Here is an 18,563-nt window from a genome sequence, read left to right as displayed (position 1 = left end):
TCAAATTTATTCACAAATTCTTGAGTGTCCATTGACCTCTTCAGAACTGTATCTTTTACCTGCCTCCCCAGCACTCCTGTTTACAAACAAAAGGACCCAATCCTGTATGTATTGAACTCAGTGGCAGAATTTCTTTTTTACTTCAGAGGATGAAGAATTGACCCCGATTCTGCAAAACTATCCATATATGAATAGCTTTTTGTATAAGTACTACACCCATAAGTAGTTCTATTGTGTTTTATTGTGTTACTTATGAGTAAAGATTTTGGAAGAACTAAAGTTGTTAAGATTGTATACAGTTCTTGTGTTACATTCTGGGCACTTATCTCAAAAATGAATTTTGGGATGTTGCTATAATGACCTGTCTATTGCCCCTTTAGCCTATCTTCCCGAGGTAAAAGTTTCTAGGGTTGTTAAGGAAACACCAAAGGACACGAAAAGAACCTTTCAATAAAGTAATTGACACAGGCAGTATTCTTTCAAAAAAAACAAAACAAAAAAAAAACAAAACCCCAAACGTATCTTTTTACTGATGCAATTAATAATCCCTACGACAATATGATTTAAAAATCCTAAACAAGGCACAGAATCCCTGAGACACAATCCCTTATTGCAAGTTAAAGAGCACATAAACTACAATAGCATATAGTTTAAATGATTCTAAGCAAAGCAATTTGTTGCAAGTGGCCAGTTTGCAGCAAATCACTAACAGCAGATCTTAAAGTGCTTTAAAGTTTATATAGATATGTTGCAAATAACAGAATTTTATGCATTTTTATCAACACTCCAGTTTTCTTCTCTTTGTCTGCAGCGGTTTTTCTTTGTCTTCTCTTGCTGGCTTCTCGGCTCTTCCCAAACATCTCTCTCTCAGACTCAGGCTACGGCTACCCTAACGGCGGCAAAGTTGCCACGGTCAGATCAATTTCTCTGGATCAACTGAGCAGTCAGTGAAAACCCAAAAGTCCACTGTAGCCGGGAGGGGTGGTCCCCCTCTAAGGAGGACCCAGAGAGGGAGCCAGACCCACCCTGGCTGACAGAAGCCTGCCCCAGGGAAACACCTGACCGGAAGCAGGAGGGCGGGACTAGCCTTTAAAGGCCTCAGGGGCCCCACCTTACCGGAATCAGGAGGGCGAGCTCACCTTTAAGAATCAGGCCGGCGAGCTCACTTGGCAGGAGGTGGCCGAAGCGGAAGGATGCGTCTCCTCTGGAGCGCCTAGCCAAGGCCGGGCCTTGGAGCCGGGCTGAGAGGGAGTGGCCGGCCTTAAACCAAGACTGGGGCTTGACCGAGGCCTCCCCCAGGTACCCTACGGCCTGGGAGTTGGAGGGACTGTCAGAGACCTCCTCGGCCTGGGAGCCGGAGGAAGGCCCGTCGGGGCTCCCAGTGGACTATGAGCCGGAGGAGAACCCCCCCCCCCCGGAGACACCCGGGACCTGGGAGACCGCACCAGACCTGCCAGAGCAGTGCTGAGCCTGGGACCCCGAGGACCTACCGGCCCTGCCCGAGGCCTGGGGACCGCAGGACCTGGAGGAGCTACCCTTCGAGGATGAGCCCATGGAGCTCCCTGAGCTGCCGCCCGTGGACGATGAGAGCCTAGCAGGTCTACCGAACCTCAGCGACCCAGAGGAGGCAGGTACCGGGGGTTTCGGGGAGGAAGAAGCCCAGGGATCGCCACATGTTAGTGGCTGAGTCAGGGGCAACCTGGGTGGCGTGTTGCGGCCGGAGCCCCGCCGACCCAGTGGCAAACGCTGTTGCCACTGCCAGGGACCTGGGCTGGGACGCAGTGGAGACGCGCGGGCCTGCGTCCCCCTCCCCCCTTCCCTATCCTCCGTGAGGAAGCCTTCCTCGCCGTGCTGTTCCAGAGAGCGGCTTGCTCACTTGCCAGCCCTGCCTGAGGGCCTGGCTTCAGACTGTTTGCCTCGCCAGCCCTGCCTGAGGGCGTGGCCTTAAGACTGCTTGCCCTAAAAAGGGCACAAGACTGCTCCCAGTGGGAGGTAGCCGGGAGGGGTGGTCCCCCTCTGAGGAGGACCCAGAGAGGGGAAAACCCGGATGCTGCTCCCCGGTTCCAGGGACACGTCCACACGCACGACAGCTTATGCCTGCAGAAATTAAATTTGTTAGTCTTTAAAGTGCTACAGGAGTCTTGTTGTTTTTGCTGTATACAGACTAATGTGGCTACCCCTCTGGAATTCTGGTGAATAACTCAGACTTAAACGGTTGCTGGAAATGCTGAATAAAAGGAAAAACATTTGTTTGGGGAGTACTCTTTTTGGTTAAAGTGGAATGTGCCATGCATAAATTATTGAGTGGGACTTTAAAAAAACAACAACCTTAAAAACAGCTAATTTAAAGAGCCTCTTTTTGAACTTGGTGATTCATAAAATACCAGAATGTTCAGGGGTGGGTGGGTGTAAGAGATCCACACACCTTATTAATTGGTATCAGCAACTTAGGTCCCTTTTTTCTTTTTGGAGTCTTTACTTTGTTTTTGTTCTTTTTGCCAACAGTAAGACCTGGAAAACTCAGGGAATTTGTAAGTCCAAAACTACTTCTGCAGCTGAAATTCAGCTCACTTGGTTTACTCAAAAGCTATGCAAGCTCTGACTAAAATGTCACTGTTGTTTACTTCACAATTTCAGTGTTGGGCGCAGCTCTTAGAAAAATCCTATAGTGGAATATGACAAGTGAATATCTCACAGTATAGAAATATTGCACCATATCTGACTGTAGAAGATATAACCACACAAGTAAATGTGTGTCCAGAATTGTCCATGTTTGATAGGGCTGCTTATTTTTATTTATACCTTGATTAACTTATCAAGAGGTTGGCACATTCAATTTTTGTGAGTATATATATTAACTATTATGAAACTAAGATTTAATTTTAATGGTTATTGAAGGGAATAAACTACCATTTTAAAACTTTTTATTTTTGGAAGGCTGCAGTGCAGCATAGAAGGAGGTTTTCTTTTTTTAGAACACTGGTTCAAATCTGGCCAAGGCTGCTAGTCACTGAAAGTCATTACCAGGGGGGCTTTTCAGTGGCCTTTGGGTTATGAGTTGGTAGTCCCAGTCTTATTTGTTTACAGATGTTTGCATTGGTGTGTCTGCAAGCAGCCTCAGCAAAGTTCTGAATAGTTATGAAGAATCAGATCCCAATTCTGCTTCTTGAAAGGCAATGGGAATTTTTGCCAGTGATTTCACTTGGCACAGAATGGGACCCCAATTACAATCTCACTACTAGAGATGATCTCTCCTGCTTGTAGTTAATACACACTATTGAGACAATGTGGGAAGCTAGTATCATTGTTCCTCATGTTTAATGTGTTCTGTGGATAAATAGAAGACTTAATTCCTAAATGATCATAGTCTAGTACCCTTCATGACAACTACATTTATAGAAAAAAATAGAATTAAAAGAAAATGATAAAAATTATCCTGAATCTCACCCATTAAAAATATATGGTATGATAATATTTGCCTCTGATTCGCTCTGTTACTGATATTTTTCACAGAAGTATATTCTGGAGATGTGGAATACATCTTATATGAAAGTATGTCTTCAAACCAGTTAATGTAGTAATATTTAAAACAGTTTACACCTTTGACTGTTGTGATATAATACTCAAACAAAAAAACAGTTGGATTGGAGTTGTTTTTATTTCCAAGTAAGGAAACCAGAAAGACCATCCATTCTGTTTGCTCATTTGAATTTGTAGTCTGAAATGTACTGTATTTCAGATAACACTGTAAATGGTATGACTGATGATACAATACATGAATTGAAATGCCCAATTACGTTGCAAAATACATTGCAGCTGCTAATAGCATATTAGTCCTAGTGCTAGTTTCAGCATTAGGAAATAGGGTAGTTTCTCGGTATACTATTTAGGTTATAATTCCCTGGGCACACTGTCTCTAAGCCAGTCTTTATTTTATCTCAATTCTGCAATAATAAAGCACCTTGCCAAAGGAGGTTCATTTCACCTTAGTCTTTAGACAAATCTGACTCCGAATTACTATGGTTTTACAGCATCTTGCATAAACTAGGTAGAAGTTAAGTTTCTTTTAAACAGCCGCTTGACCGTTATGCACCCTGAGGTCGGGCACCAATCAGCTGATACTCTCGGGAACATCGGTTACTCTGGTCTCCGCTAATGCCAAATTGCGACTAGCATCGTGTCAAACCACTGGGCTCTTCCCACTCGGGTTCAGCGGCTGTGGCGGGTGGAGGAGACAAGCCCAGAGGCAGAGCGCATGTAAAATGGGGGGGAGGAGGGGGAAGCGGGTGGGAATGTGGAGCCTTTGTGCAAAGCTGCTTATCTCCCCCCCCGAAGGAAAACTTGTCACTAAATGGGCATACAAATAACTCCGCTTCCATTTCAGCCCCAGCGATCACGCCCCGCAGCCGGCGCCGCAGCAGGGACACGAGCCACCCGCCGGCGGGAGCACGCGCCTGGTGAGACTCAATAGGGCACTTGGCTGGTGAGTCGGTCCTTGGGGGGGGGCAGAGGTGAATGGATGCTCGGGGACTCCAGACCCGCGCCGCCTTGCCCCGGGATGGAGGCGGGGAGAGAGTTGCGGCGGAGGGGGGGGGAAGACGGCTCCCCTGACTGCTGCTTGGGGCAGAGGCTTCTCGTGCTCGAGCTCCCTCCCCCTCCTCTCTCCTAGCCAGGGGGGGTGTGCCGGCTCCGGCGTGGCTTCGCTGCCCTCCCTGCAGCTGGGAGCAACCTGTGGCCCGCCCGCCCGCTCCCCACGTCTCCATGGAGCCCTGCCCTGCCCTGCCCTCCCTCAGCAGCCCAGCAAAGGGGACAGGGGAGGAAGGACCAGAAGAAATGGGGGGTGGGGGGAAGGGAGGCAGACGGAGCAGCCCAGAAGCGGGGAGGAAGGGGGCGCGGGAGCAGACTGCACGGGCGGGAACACGGCGGGGCTCCTCGGCCGGACAGCAGCCGAAGAGGCGAGAAGGTGGGTCCTGCGCCCTGCTCGGTGCCCCGGGAGGAAAGAGAGACGCGGCCGGGGTGGAGGCGCCTGTGTCCCGTGCAGCTGCGGGGGAAAGCGCGCTCCGGGGGGCCCGCCCGGCTCGGCTCCGAGCCGCTCCTCTGAGAGCGTCTGCGCCAGGCTGGCACCTGCCCTGGCCTCCCCACGGTCTGCGCGGCGCAGCAGCCGAGCGCAGCGGCGTTCCCAGCCCCCCGCCCCGGCCTCAGCCCCGCGCCCGGCGCACCTGCCGCCCCGCCCCGCGGGAGCCGGAGCCGGGTAAGGACCGGCCCCGCAGGCTATGCGGAGGATGTTTTCTAATGGTGCAGGCAGGGCCGGATGGGCCAGTCTCTGTGTCCTTCCTCCCTCCCCCAGTGGGGCAGGTTAAGGGCGTCAGCATCGGGCCATACACGAGACTGCGACCGGATTCCTCCGCCTTTGCTCAGCCCGAGTCATCGCGGCTGGCTGCCAGGCTGAGTAAAGGTAGCTGCTGACTCACGTCGGACCCGCTGCTGAAGGATTGCTGGCTGAGTTGTGTCGGCAGAGTAAGTTACTGCTGAGGGAGGCAGAGTCTCTGCCCCAGAGTAATAGCCCTCATCATACCATCACTGATCGGTTTCAGGGACTACTCCAGCTTGCAAATCATGTATCTTCTTGATTGGGGCCTGACTGAAGTTCGCTTTTAGGAGGTGAATGTCTTGAAATTGATAGTGTAGAATGATCCATTTTAGCAGAAATGAAGGATTGTCTTGCCAGAACACTGGCATTTTTTTCATTTTCATCTTGGTTGCTAAGGTTTTGAGCATACAATGATGTTTGAGAAATTAAAGTGCTTTTGAATAAGCAAGATGGATTAAAGTGTGTGAATTTGGAAGTATATCTGTTTAATTTTTTAGACTAGAATAAAATTAGCATTGTCTATTAATACTTGTCTCAATTTTTAATGCAATTTCTAAAGAAATATGTACATATATATTTGTGTACGGGTGTATGACATCTCTTGTGAAAAACAAGTTATATCATATCATTTACTGTAATTTTATGTGGTCATCTAGTAGTTAACTGTATTCATTTTGGTGCTGTTGGACATCTTGTAAAACACCCCAAACATTTATAGCTTATTAATTTATGCAATTTGTATTTGATCATATTTTAGAGATGAAATATTGCCTATATTGATTGAATGTGGGGGTGAATACAGTACATCTAACAAACAATAGTTTAAAAGTAACTGACAAGTATGCAGGGGAAAGGACAGGCAAGGAAAAAAGGGAGGAGGTGTTGCCTTATATATTAAAAATGTTTACACTTGGACTGAGGTTGAGATGGAAATAGGAGAAACTTGTCTTTGGGTAAGGATAAAAGGGGTTTAAAAAAAAAAAAGTGATGTCATGGTAGGGGTCTACTACAGACCACCTAAACAGGAAGAAGAGCTGGATGAAGGGTTTTTTTTGTTTTTTTGTTTTTTTTTAAAGCTAACAAAATCATCTAAAGCACAGGACTTGATGGTGATAGGGGACTTCAAGTACCCAGACATCTGTTGGGAAAATAACACTGCAGGGCATAGATTATCCAACAAATTCTTGGACTATATTGGAGACAATTTTTTATTTCAGAAGGTGGAGAAAGATACTAGGGGAGAGGCTGTTCTAGATTTGATTTTGAGAAATAGGGAGGAACTGATTGAGAATTTGAAAGCGGAAGGCCACTTGAGTGAAAGTGATCATGAAATGGTAGAGTTCATGATTCTAAGGAATAGTAGGAGAGAAAACAGTGCAATAAAGATAATTTCCAAGAAGGCAGAGTTTAGCAAACTCAGGGAGTTGGTAGGTAAGATCCCATGGGATCTAAGTCTAAGGGGAAAAACAGTTGGCGGTTTTTCAACGAGACGTTATAATGGGCACAAGAGCAAACTATCCCTGTATGTAGGAAAGATAGGAAACATGGCAAGACACCACCCTGGCTTAACCAGATCTTCAGTGATCTGAAACTCAAAAAAGAGTCTTAACAAAAGTGGAAACTAGGTCAAATTACAAAGGATGAATATAAACAAATAACACAAGTATGTAGGGATAACATGAGAGAGACCAAGGCACAAAACCAGATTAAATTAGCTAGAGACAGAAAAGGTAACAGGAAAATATTCTATAAATACATTAGAAGCAAAAGGAAGACCAAGGACAGGATAGGCCCATTATTCAATAAGGGGAGAAAAACAATAACAGAAAATGTGGAAATGGCAGAAGTGCTAAATTACTTTTTTATTTCAGTTTTCACCAAAAATGTTAGTAGCAATTGGATGTCTAACATAGTGAATGCCAGTGAAAATGAGATAGGATCAGAGGCTAAAATAGGGAAAGAATAAGTTAAGAATTACTTAGACAAATTAGATGTCTTCATGTCACAAGGATCTGATGAAATACATCGTACAATAGTCAAGGAGCTGATGCAGGAGATATCTGAGCCATTCGTGATTATCTTTGAAAAGTCATAGAAGACAGGAGAGATTCCAAAGGACTGGAAAAGGGCAAATATAGTGCCAATGTATAAAAAGGGGAATAAGGACAATCCTGGGAATTACAGATCAGCCAGCTTAATTTCAGTACCCGGAATGAAAATGGAGTTAATAATTAAGCAATCCATTTGCAAAACCCTAGAAGATAATAAGGTGATAAGTGACAGTCAGCATGGACAGTCAGCACAAGAACAAATTGTGTCAACCAATTTGATAGCTTTCTTTGACAGGGTAACCAGCCTTGTGCATAAGGGCAAAGTGGTAGATGTAGTATATCTTGATTTTACTAAGGCTTTTGATATTATCTCACATGACGTTCTCATAAACAAACTAGGGAGATACAACTTAGATGGAGCTACTATAAGGTGGGTGCATAACTGGTTGAAAACCATTCCCAGAGAGTAGTTATCAGTGGTCCAAAGTCAAGCTGGAAGGGCATATCAATTGCGGTCCCACAGAGATCAGTTCTGGGTCTGGTTCTGGTTCTGTTCAATATCTTCATCAACTATTTAGCTAATGGCATAGAGAATATAATTATAAAGTTTACGGACAATACCAAGCTGGGAGGAGTTTCAAGTGCTTTGGAGGATAGGATTAAAATTCAAAATGATCTGGACAAACTAGAGAATTGGTCTGAAGTAAATAGGATGAAATTCAATAAGGACAAATGTAAAGTCCTTAGGAAGGACCATTCAGTTGCACACATACAAAATGGGAAATGACTGCCTAGGCAGGAATACAACGCAAAGGGATCTGGCGGTCATAGTGGATCACAAGCTAAATATGAGTCAACAGTGTGGGTTGTATTAGCAGGAGTGTTGTAAGCAAGACATGAGAAGTAATTCTTCCACTCTACTCTGTGCTGATTAGGCTTCAACTGGAGTATTGTGTCCAGTTCTGGGTGCCACCCTTCAGGAAAGATGTGGACAAATTGGAGAAAGTCCAGAGAAGAGCAACAAAAATAATTAAAGGTCTAGAAAATGTGACCTATGAGGGAAGATTATAAAAATTGGGTTTGTTTAGTCTGGGGAAGAGAAGACTGAGAGGGGACAGGGTAACAACTTTCAAGTACATAAAAGGTTGTTATAAGGAGGAGGGAGAAAAATTGTTCTCCTGAACCTCTGAGAATAGGACAAGAAGCAATGGGCTTAAATTGCAACAAGGGCGGTTTAGGCTGGACATTAGGAAAAAATTCCTAACTGTCAGGGTAGCTAAGCACTGAAATAAATTGCTTATGGAGGTTATGAAATCTCCATCATTGGAGATTTTTAAGAGCAGGTTAGTCAAACGCCTGTCAGGAATGGTCCAGATAATACTCAGTCTTGCCATAAATGCAGGGGATTGGACTAGATGATCTCTCTAGGTCTCTTACAGTCTTCTGATTCTATGGTTATGGACATAATCCAAGCCCACTGAAGCCAGTGAAGGACTCCCATTAACTTCTCTGGGTTTTGGATCAGGCCCTAAATCTGGGACGAAATCCTGCTCACACATAGATTCACTGAAATTACCATTGTGGGAGTAAAACCAACCACATCTGCTCTTAGATGGATCCAATATAGTGTCTGAGCCTGTAGTCATTATTTAGGCAAAAGATAAACATCATTTTGAAGTTGAGGAGAATTTTGCTGAGTAAGAAGCTGGAGACTGATCCAGAGCTCATTAAAGTCAATAAAAAGTCTGTCATTGAGTTCACTAGGCTTTATGTCAGATGCTAGTCAAGCCAGGCCCATAGTGAAGGTGTGTAAATCTAGAATAGTATTTAAACTTCAGTTATATCAATATAAAGGGTTAACATGCATGTTCATTATCTTAATTTCCCCCTCATTTTATCTAAAAATATTCCAACATAATTTTGTTTTTGAAGCTGCTAAGATTCAGATACATAATAGACACTGGGATTATAAAACTTTCTTTCCATATGGACAAAGCGAATCTTCTACTGCTGCTGTTAGAATATATATTTCAGGTAAGAATTTTTTCCTTTTTTGAATGTACGTAGATATTTTAACTGAAGTGTACAAAGTTATGATTACTAGTTAGACTCTTTTTTTGTTGTTGTCATTTTAACTATCACAACAAATTGTAATTTATAGTAACCACTGTAGGGTCCTACCCATGCTGCCGTTGAAGTCAATGAAAGTTTACCTTTTACTTTCATGGAGACGTGATTGGCCCTTTATAGGTAGGTGGTGAAAACAGAGTCTAAGGACTTGTGTCTAAACCCTTTGTTGTCAGTTTAAAGGCTCCCATTGACTTCAGTGGGCTTTGGCTAAGGCCCTAAATGAGATTCAAGATTTTGAAAATAGTTTATGGACAAAGAAATAGAAGGAAAATCATAAGCTGAAGTCCCTTTTGTCTTTTATGATCACAAGTTGTGCATGGTAGAATGTCTAAATACATTTGTAAATTTGAAGAATTAAGTGATTTTGGTAGTTTTCTGTTATGATTGATATTGTAAGATGCTGTGCTCTATTTTGTGTGCTGGCTTCCTACAACTACAATAAGCAAATGTGCATTGTTGGATCAAATACAAGAGCCAAAGTTGGAAGGGAAAGAGCTAATCTATCATTTATAGAAATCTTACCAATTGTATTAATTGCTTGTTACATTTCAAAACAGATTTTCTTCTGTTCAGAACAAAGAACTTTCACTAGATTATTTTCAGAGAGTGTAAATTTCTGCAATTCTCCAGCTTGCTGTACAAGTATAATTTAAAGCCTATTATTCTTTTCCAGAGAGTATCTAACTTCTCAGGTCTGGTCCACACTCACCTGATTCAGCGGCAGTCAATGGGAGTTACACAAACTATGCAGAGTAGTTTGCATAACTCATGTCGACTGCTCCGCTTCCCTTCTGCGCGCTGTCTACACTGCGCTGCGCTGACAGGAACAGCGTTCCTGTCAAAGCAGTGCTATGCTACTTGAGGGGGTGGTTTTACTCAGTCGACTTCCTGATCAATTGAGCGGGTCTACACTGACCGCTCAATCGATCCAGAAAGATCGCCGTCAGGATAGACATGACTACAGTGAACACTATTTACAGCACAGATGTCAGTGTAACATGTGTATGCCTTGGCTCTCAAGAAGAGTCATGCACCATTCTTGTGAAATGTATACCATACTTTGAATGTGAATTATTATTAAGATCTTAGAAGCTTTACATAGTCATGTCAATTTGGCATTAGACATAACAAATGATCCTAAAACAGCAAACCAAGTACTATGCCATAATGTGTTCACAAATGGCAAAGCTATATTGAAAGCTCATCCTTTTACATTTTGTGTTCAGTTTTTACTACTATACACTGCTTTACAGTATAACACCACATAATACAATCAACAATTTTAGATTTAGCTTTTATTGTAGAGTGGAAGGGTTGCGACTAGTTCAGGCTATGACTTTTTTGATCTACATTTGGGGTTTGTTGCTAATGGATGGAAAAATAAATTTGTCTTTAGTATTCCATTCAAAGTAAATGGAAATATAAACAGGTAAAGGGCTGAAATCTGTAAATAACTCCCAACTTGTATTATAGCTAATAGAGATTGGCAGCTCAGATCCAAATACCTTAGAATTTCAGACATGTGGTTCAGATATGAATCTCCAGTTCCAAGGGCAGCCCCTATGTTATTGGTTCCAAGTCAGACCCAAAATCAGCAAGGACCTGTTTTCCTGAATGGGTAGAGTGAAAGTACTGTAAGAACAAATGTGATCACTAAACTAATAGGAGCAAAATATTTGCATCTTAAAATGACTCTGTTTTCATAAGCAAGGGCAAAGCCCCTAAGAACAGCTCTGTACAGGATGGATGTGTAAGGAGAGGTTAGCTAGTTCCCCACTTCATGTATACTTCTGTTCCTGATTCTGGATGTGCAGAGACTGGGGTAGTTTCTAAGGCTAAAGTAAACCTGTACTATGTTCTGAGGGTGTGAGCCAGGAAATCTGGGAGGTTTGGGGCTCAGGTCCCAAACACCATATTTAAACAAAACCAGCAAAATTGAAAAGGAACTGGATTGCTCCACTCAGCCCTAACCTGGTCAGAGGGATATTAATTCTACCACTCCACATTGCTGGTTCGGAGAGAGCAGTTAGCCCTACCCTCATTATTACAGCTGGCAGAATAATATTCGTGGGTCAGTTTATTTTGTGAATTTCATACTGTATTTAAACTACATTTTTTTTTTCATTTTTTTGCCAGCTTTATGCATTTCTTCTGAGGGAAACTTTCTTGATTAAAGCAGAACTACCTCTTCTTTCCCCCTCGCCACCTGCTATTTGGGAGTGGAATTTTGGCTACATGAAACTTTCCCAGCCCCCTTCTAAACTTTAGGAAGGAGCTGTCTGCCCATCCTCATAATGTGTAGTCCCTTTAAAAATGCTTCCCTGGATGAGTGACAGTAGCAATGTTAGGGAGCACATGGTGAGTGCATTCCCTGCCTCATTCCTATGATAATGATTGCCATAGTGGAATCACAGACTGCATTCCTGACAATGAAGCAGGTTTGGGCCCCAGCTGATATTACTTAGCCACTAAGTGGAAGGGAAGGCATTAGTATCTATATCTGCAGAAACTGAAAATTCTGGAGCTTCTACAGACTCCACAGTTATGCAGGCAGTTTTGGTCTGGCAGAATCCAGTGGTAGATGGCAGTATGTAAACAGAACAGGTAGCTACAGACAGAGCTGAATCATTTCCTCAAATTTGCTTTTCTTCTATTGCACGTTGTGTTAAAATGCATTTGTGTATTTTTGTATTGCAGGTTTCAAAGAGTCTGGATTGTGACCATGTGAAAAAACCCACTGGACCCGTTTTGGTGATGTGGTCTGAGTTCCCAAAAGGAGAAAATCCAGACTTTTATGTTATGACATATAAGCTCACAGATGACTTCCATCAAAAAGTAAACTATGTATTTTATAATTCTGAGCTGTAAATAGTTATCTGTTTATTAAACTAGATGTGCCGATAGAAAGCGGTCTTTGTTTTTTAATAAAAGAGATGAATATGAGATAGTTTAATTGATTGAGTAAATGTTTAGAAAAATTAGTTCCCAATTCTGCAATTGACTTCATATGAATACACCCCTTGTGCCCACATGGATCCCCATTGAAGCCAATGTGACTCAAGCATGCACTTGATGTGCTTTGCCAAATAGGAATAGACATAAACATTTGCTTAAAGTTAAGCACATGCGTAAGTGCTTTGCTGAATCAGGGCCTGTGCGATACTAATGCTGCCATTTGACACTCATCTCTCCAGAAAGGGTATATATAGTTGCTATGCTTTCTGGTGCTCTAGGAGGCATTGTTTCTATTTCAGGTACATGCCTTCTGGATCTTCCATCCACAAGACATTCTCCTCCTCTGAATACAAGGGTGTACTTTGAAGACTCAAACCAGCCTAAATATTTTTGTTATAAATATTTGTTGAATATTTCATGGTTGAATTGAGAGGAAATAGTTTAACAGGCTGCAATATTTGATTAATATCCTTTTTTAAAATTCAGGTACAACATTTACACTAGAGATGATTTTTATTAATTCCCTTTGTATTATGTTTATTACTCATTACATCAAGAAATTCTTTTAAATTGCAGGTTATGGAAAACATTTCTTCAGTTGTGCTAAAACCTCTGAATTCTATAATTCTGGTAGAAGAAGGCAAGAAATATGACATCACAATAGAGTCAATAAAGAATGGGGCAATTTTAAGTGTAAAATCATTTAAGACGTGTAAGTAATATAACATAAAATATCTTTTGACATAAACATAGACAACTTGTTATTGAAGATTAAAGAAAGAGATAGGGTATGAGATCCTGTCCTCACTGCAGTCAATGGAAATTGAATGACTTCAATGGTGCCAGGATTTCATCATTGTTTAAGGGAAGATCAACTTCACAATAACTTGTTTGATACTGTAATGATCAAGTTAACCAACAGTGGCGCAAAAATCGTTCTCTTGTGTTTTTGTTTTGGTTTTTTTTTTTTTACTCATGATTGAGACATATTTCCCTGGGGGATATGAATTATAAAGTGGGTCAACAGCAACATTATTAATAGTCTTGCCATTTTAGACCAGTTTACAGATATATTATATTTACAATAAAAATTGAAATTAAATATTGTACTTGGGTTTATTTATTTATTTATTTCGACAACCTTTCATCTAGAATGGAGGAGAGGAGAAAGGGACAGTGACCTACAGGTTAAAATCAAGAATTTAGGGACTGGATTTATTGGGCCAGATTTTTAGCACAGGAGTTTGTATGTTAAGGTGCGGAAATGGGGGAATCCATCATGGAATTGCTTGTGGCTTTTGCCAAGTAATAGCCCCTCCACATCAGGGGGAATTCTCAGAGGCCAGCTACAGTCAGATTCCAGCTTCTGTGTTGCCTGAGTGATACCAGGTGTCAGATTTGGAAGAAGAATCTGACCCTTAAGGTACATCTAAACTGCAAAAAAACAAACAAACAAAACATAAAACTATCGAAGGCTCCAAGTTTAGAGCTTGGGTCAACTCAGGCTCATGCTGTGGTGATAAAAATAGCAGTGTACACGATTCTCTTTGGGCTGGAGCCTGGGTCCTCCCCCTCATCGGGACTGAGCCCTCAGTTGACCCAGGCTGCAACTGGATGCGGCTCGTTTTTTTTTTCTGCAATGTAGATGTATGCATAGACTGTATTTCCTTTGAGACCTTGTTCAAGTCAGCTCATCTTTCTGTTTATCATTTGTAAAATGGGTATAATAATACTTACCTATCTCATAGGGATTCTGTGAATCTTGACTAATACATAAACACCCCTAAATGGATGTTAAGTGATCACTCTGTCTGGGTTAAATTTCACCCTTATTGCAAAGAATTATTAAGGTATCATGAGTATCGTTGAACAAATAACAACTGATTTTCAGTTCAAATGCAAAAAAAAAAAAAGGAAAGAGGACATTTTTTATTTTTCTTGCTGAAATTAAAAATTGGAAAAAAATCATTTCAGGTTGAATGAAATGCTTTGTTCAACCTGAAACAAAAATTTGGGGGTAATGTTTGTTTGTTTAGATTTTGGGTATATTTTGTTCTTTTTAAAAATAAATATAGCTAAATTTTGAAACAAAATGTCTTTTCAAAATCAAAAATCAAAACATTTCAGTTCAAAACTGTCAAAACAAAGATTTTGACTTTTTAAAAAAATGTTGTGTTTTTTTTCTTGGCTGAAACTATTTGCCACATTTGTCTTGAATTCACGAAGTTTTGGTCAACCTGAAACTGCATTTTTTGGTGAATAAACTACTTGTTCAAATAATTTCATCCAGCTCTAATCATGAGGCTCTCAACCCTATGGACCTTTAGTCTGTTTTTCTTTGTGACTATCTCCCTAGTGAACCCTAGAAAAAACCATGTTCTAAGCAGTAGTGTCATTGTTTGATCAACAAGCTCTCATGGCTTTAATCTCAGTTTCATAATAGGTCATGGTCATCACCTATGTTAGCCATTTGGGGTTTCAGCAGCAGCAGTAGTAGTAGTAAGAATAGATTGCAACCTCTTGAAGTTTAAGAGGGAGATTTTGAAAAGACCCTTAAGAATTTAGGAGTATAAATTCCATTGATTTTTAAAATCAATGGACTTATGCTCCTAAATCCCTTAGTTATTTTTAAAAATATCTCCCTAAAGCTGGGGTTCTCAAACTTTTTTTCTGGGACCCCGTCTGAAAATATTTCAGGTGCTGATGACCCCTCACCCCCTTCAAAAAAGTGATGCCCCTCTTCATCAGGGATGTAGCCAGAAGTGATTTTCTGGCAGGGCCTGTGATTGACTCAGGTGGGCCCATGCCACTGCCTGCTTCCGGTCACATGACCAGAAGCAGGAAGTTCGGGTAGCGACCTGGCCGAGAAACTAAGCTGCCGACATTCCAGTTACCTTGGTAACAGCGTGCGTGGGGTCTGACAGCTTGTGACCTCACCCCCATAATAGCCTTATGACCCTTTGCGGGGTCCTGACTTCCAGTTTGAGAAACCCTGCCCTAAAGCCTTACCTCTAAGACATTCCAACATCTTGCCAACCTGGAAATGAAGACTAGGATCAGGATTCAAACTTAGATCTGCGGCCTAAACCTGTGTAGTCCTGAGTCCTTGTTGTGGCATCCATTGACAACAGTGGGAGCAGAGGGCACTCAGCATTTCTCAGGATTGTGCTGCTGGCATGTTTGGCCAACATATGTTATGTTATTAATTAATGTTGAAGCCAAGCTGTGTTATAGAATTTTCCCCTTTACACTCACACTATCTTTTATTTATAAGCTTTTAAAGTTTAATTGCATTTCTTACTACTGAATACAGTGATTATTCCAATTTTAAGTTTACATACTGTTAAAATCAACCAGAGCAAAGATGTATGAAATTGCCCACTGAAATAGTTTCTAAGTTGCAGCTAAACAGGAAATGTAATTTTGTTTTAATTGTAGTGTTCCTCATCCCTTCTTGAAATACATTTGTTTCTTAAACAGTGCATGAAAATTAACATTTATATTTTTTCTTTTGTACTTATTAATCAATTATTGTAAAAGTGCATAATATAAATTTCTTTGCTCTGTTAGATGGAATCTCAGGCAACAACATCAAAACACTTGTGACAAGTACTTCTGTATATTTTAACTGGAATATACTAGCCAGTGAATTTTCAGTTTCAATTTCACTGAATAACACTACACGGATTATGCAACAAAATGAGGTCTTCTCTGAGTGGGATCATTTGATACCTGCAACCTCGTATACTTTTAAGTTTGAATTTAAACAGTTGCACCTTGACTTTATAAATGTGTTTCAAACTCTGGACATTCAAGTTGAAACAGGTATGTACTCTAGTTTATCATGATCACAAAGACTAGAAAGATGACCGATTGCTTTAAGAGAAAATTGCAAAACATATTAAATGTATCAACTTTTAAATGAATTTTAGCCATTCTTAAATCCCTTTTGTGTTTGCTTTCAAAAAAACTAGGAGAAATAGAGTTTTAATAACACAGACATTTGTAGAAAGCATATTTCAAAGTCACATTGAGGAGTATTTGTAGAAACAAAATTTTAAATTTGCATGTGCTCATCCAGTCAAAGAACAGAAACAATACCTTGTGATTGATTTGACCAGTTTCAACAAAGCAACTTAGTTTGAATTTCAGTTGTTGAGATGTTAGATTTGAAGCCACCTGTGATCAGTCCAGAGAGTTAAAAATATTGTTGAAAAAAGCTCATTGAATAAATTCAAGGAGATTGTGATGTCTTTATGGATATTCCCAAAGCATAAAATGAGGCTATATTCATATACTAAATTATTTGTTGTGAATTATTCACTCAGCTGTACTGGCTAGCAGGTATCCGTAGTAAATTATGATACACTGATATTATGGAGGGGCACTAGTCTCATGTACCTGCTGAAGAAAAACCTTACAATCTAAAGTACTGATCTTGTGAGCTGATCTGCACAGGTGGATTTCCTGTCCCCTTATGAATCCTATTGACTTCAGTTGAGCTTTGCACAGGGATTGAGGGTCCATCCATATGGATGAGTTTGTAGTACTGGAGCCGAAGACTTAAAAACCTAAGACAAACTCAACAAAATCACAGTTTTTGAAACATGGGTAGATTTTGTTATTGGGTCATACAAGAAGCAGTTGTCAAGTGTAGGAATAGTAGAGCTTTTAAGGAATTGCCATTATTTGAAAAATAAACTTGGTTCTCTGTCACTGAAACTGCAAGAGAGAAAAACATGGTGACCAAAAGTATTTCCTTTGTCGATCTCCAAGCTGGCCAGAGGTGCTTTCTGAAAGCTGAATAAAATCACTAGAATTTGATAAAATGACAATTCCTCCTGCATATTAAACACACACACAAATACCCCGTTAGTCTATGAATATGCAAAGGCACATTTTTTGAATGGGGGTAAATGAAGATCAGAGAGTGACTTGCAAAAGATTTCATAGGAAGCTTGTGGCAGACCTGGAAACACATACTTAATCTGTGACTAGAACACAGTGCCTCTCATGCAAATTGACTTAATTCTATAGAAATATTGAGCTAACCAGGCTTACCCAGTTTTGCTAAGTGCTTTGAGGCATTTGGCTTAGTGGGTCAGCTATTGACTGTGAAATTATGCTATATGGTTTCTGACATGTCATTTGCTTAAAAACTTGTAGCATTTAATGCCAACATTCAGGGAGAATATAAATTGCATTGCAAGTGCATGTATGGCTAACCTGTCTAAATAGCGGACCTGAGTATTTTGTCAGGCATGCTTTGAGTGAGACAGGGCTCTCTGCAGGAGCTATTGTTTGATTGGCTGGAACCATTCTTTTTATTTAATAATCTGGTGTTACTATCTAAAACTTTCAAAACTGTTTATTTAGCAGCACAAAAGAAAAAATGAAATATATTTAAATAAAAAAAAAGTCCAAAACCAAAACACTCTATTCAATAAATATAAGTTAGATGGCATTTTTTTTAACATTTTAAAAAATGTCTTTGGAAATCAATGAATATCTTTCCTGGAGAAGTCTAATTACATAGGCACTTTTACCTTATTTCAACTGAATAAATTCAATTTTAACTTCAATAACCTTACAGAATAATTGACTAAAAACTTGTAATATTCCCATTAATTGTAGAAAATGAATGGAATAAGGATAGTACACATTTTCAGTGTTGATAGCTCTCAAGATTTTATCAGGAGTCTCACAATATTTGGTGTTTTTTTTTAAAGCCGTAGCTGCAGGTATCATGAGATGGCAAAATAAATCTCAGCTTTCATTATAAAAAAAAAAAAGGAAATTTCTAAGTTTCTAGTCATCATGGTTATGGATAAAAGTTTGAAAACATGATGCACATGCATTCTAAAGTCTCAGAAACCAGGAGGCAAAGAAAAAGAGGGCAAAATTTATTATTTTTTAATTAACATCAATCTTATGATATTGGGGTGTGTGTGGCTAGTTCATGAGTCTTGAATGATGGGTTGGCAATACTGTGTTTTAATTAAATGTCATCATACTTTATAGACTTGTTTAAGATTTGTGAAATGGAACATCACCAT

At 40.7% G+C, this 18,563-nt stretch overlaps 1 protein-coding gene across 9 annotated transcripts in view; it reads left to right on the top strand.

Annotated features, from left to right (window-relative positions):
* Nucleotides 1–4,121: 4,121 nt before the first annotated feature.
* The window catches only part of PTPRQ (protein tyrosine phosphatase receptor type Q), a 201,253-nt gene continuing 186,811 nt past the window's right edge, over nucleotides 4,122–18,563 (top strand). For 6 of the 9 annotated variants that reach the window (XM_067559892.1, XM_067559890.1, XM_067559889.1 and 3 more), the window contains exons 1-5: nucleotides 5,313–5,517; nucleotides 9,355–9,456; nucleotides 12,250–12,387; nucleotides 13,084–13,219; nucleotides 16,078–16,332. In XM_067559892.1, the coding sequence (XP_067415993.1) occupies nucleotides 9,409–9,456; nucleotides 12,250–12,387; nucleotides 13,084–13,219; nucleotides 16,078–16,332 (577 nt within the window). In that variant the 5' untranslated portion in view covers nucleotides 5,313–5,517; nucleotides 9,355–9,408. Of the gene's footprint in view, nucleotides 4,258–4,384; nucleotides 4,484–5,312; nucleotides 5,518–5,539; nucleotides 5,662–9,354; nucleotides 9,457–12,249; nucleotides 12,388–13,083; nucleotides 13,220–16,077; nucleotides 16,333–18,563 lie in introns of those variants that run through there. The other 3 variants (XM_067559886.1, XM_067559884.1, XM_067559885.1) reach the window with 3 other exon arrangements.

Source organism: Emydura macquarii, unplaced genomic scaffold, assembly GCF_026122565.2.
Source record: "Emydura macquarii macquarii isolate MOO-44397 ecotype Brisbane River unplaced genomic scaffold, CSIRO-AGI_Emac_v2 contig_2205, whole genome shotgun sequence".
Lineage (NCBI taxonomy): Eukaryota > Metazoa > Chordata > Testudines > Chelidae > Emydura > Emydura macquarii.
Note: the sequence above shows the minus strand (reverse complement) of the source record. Positions and strands in the feature narration are given on the sequence as shown.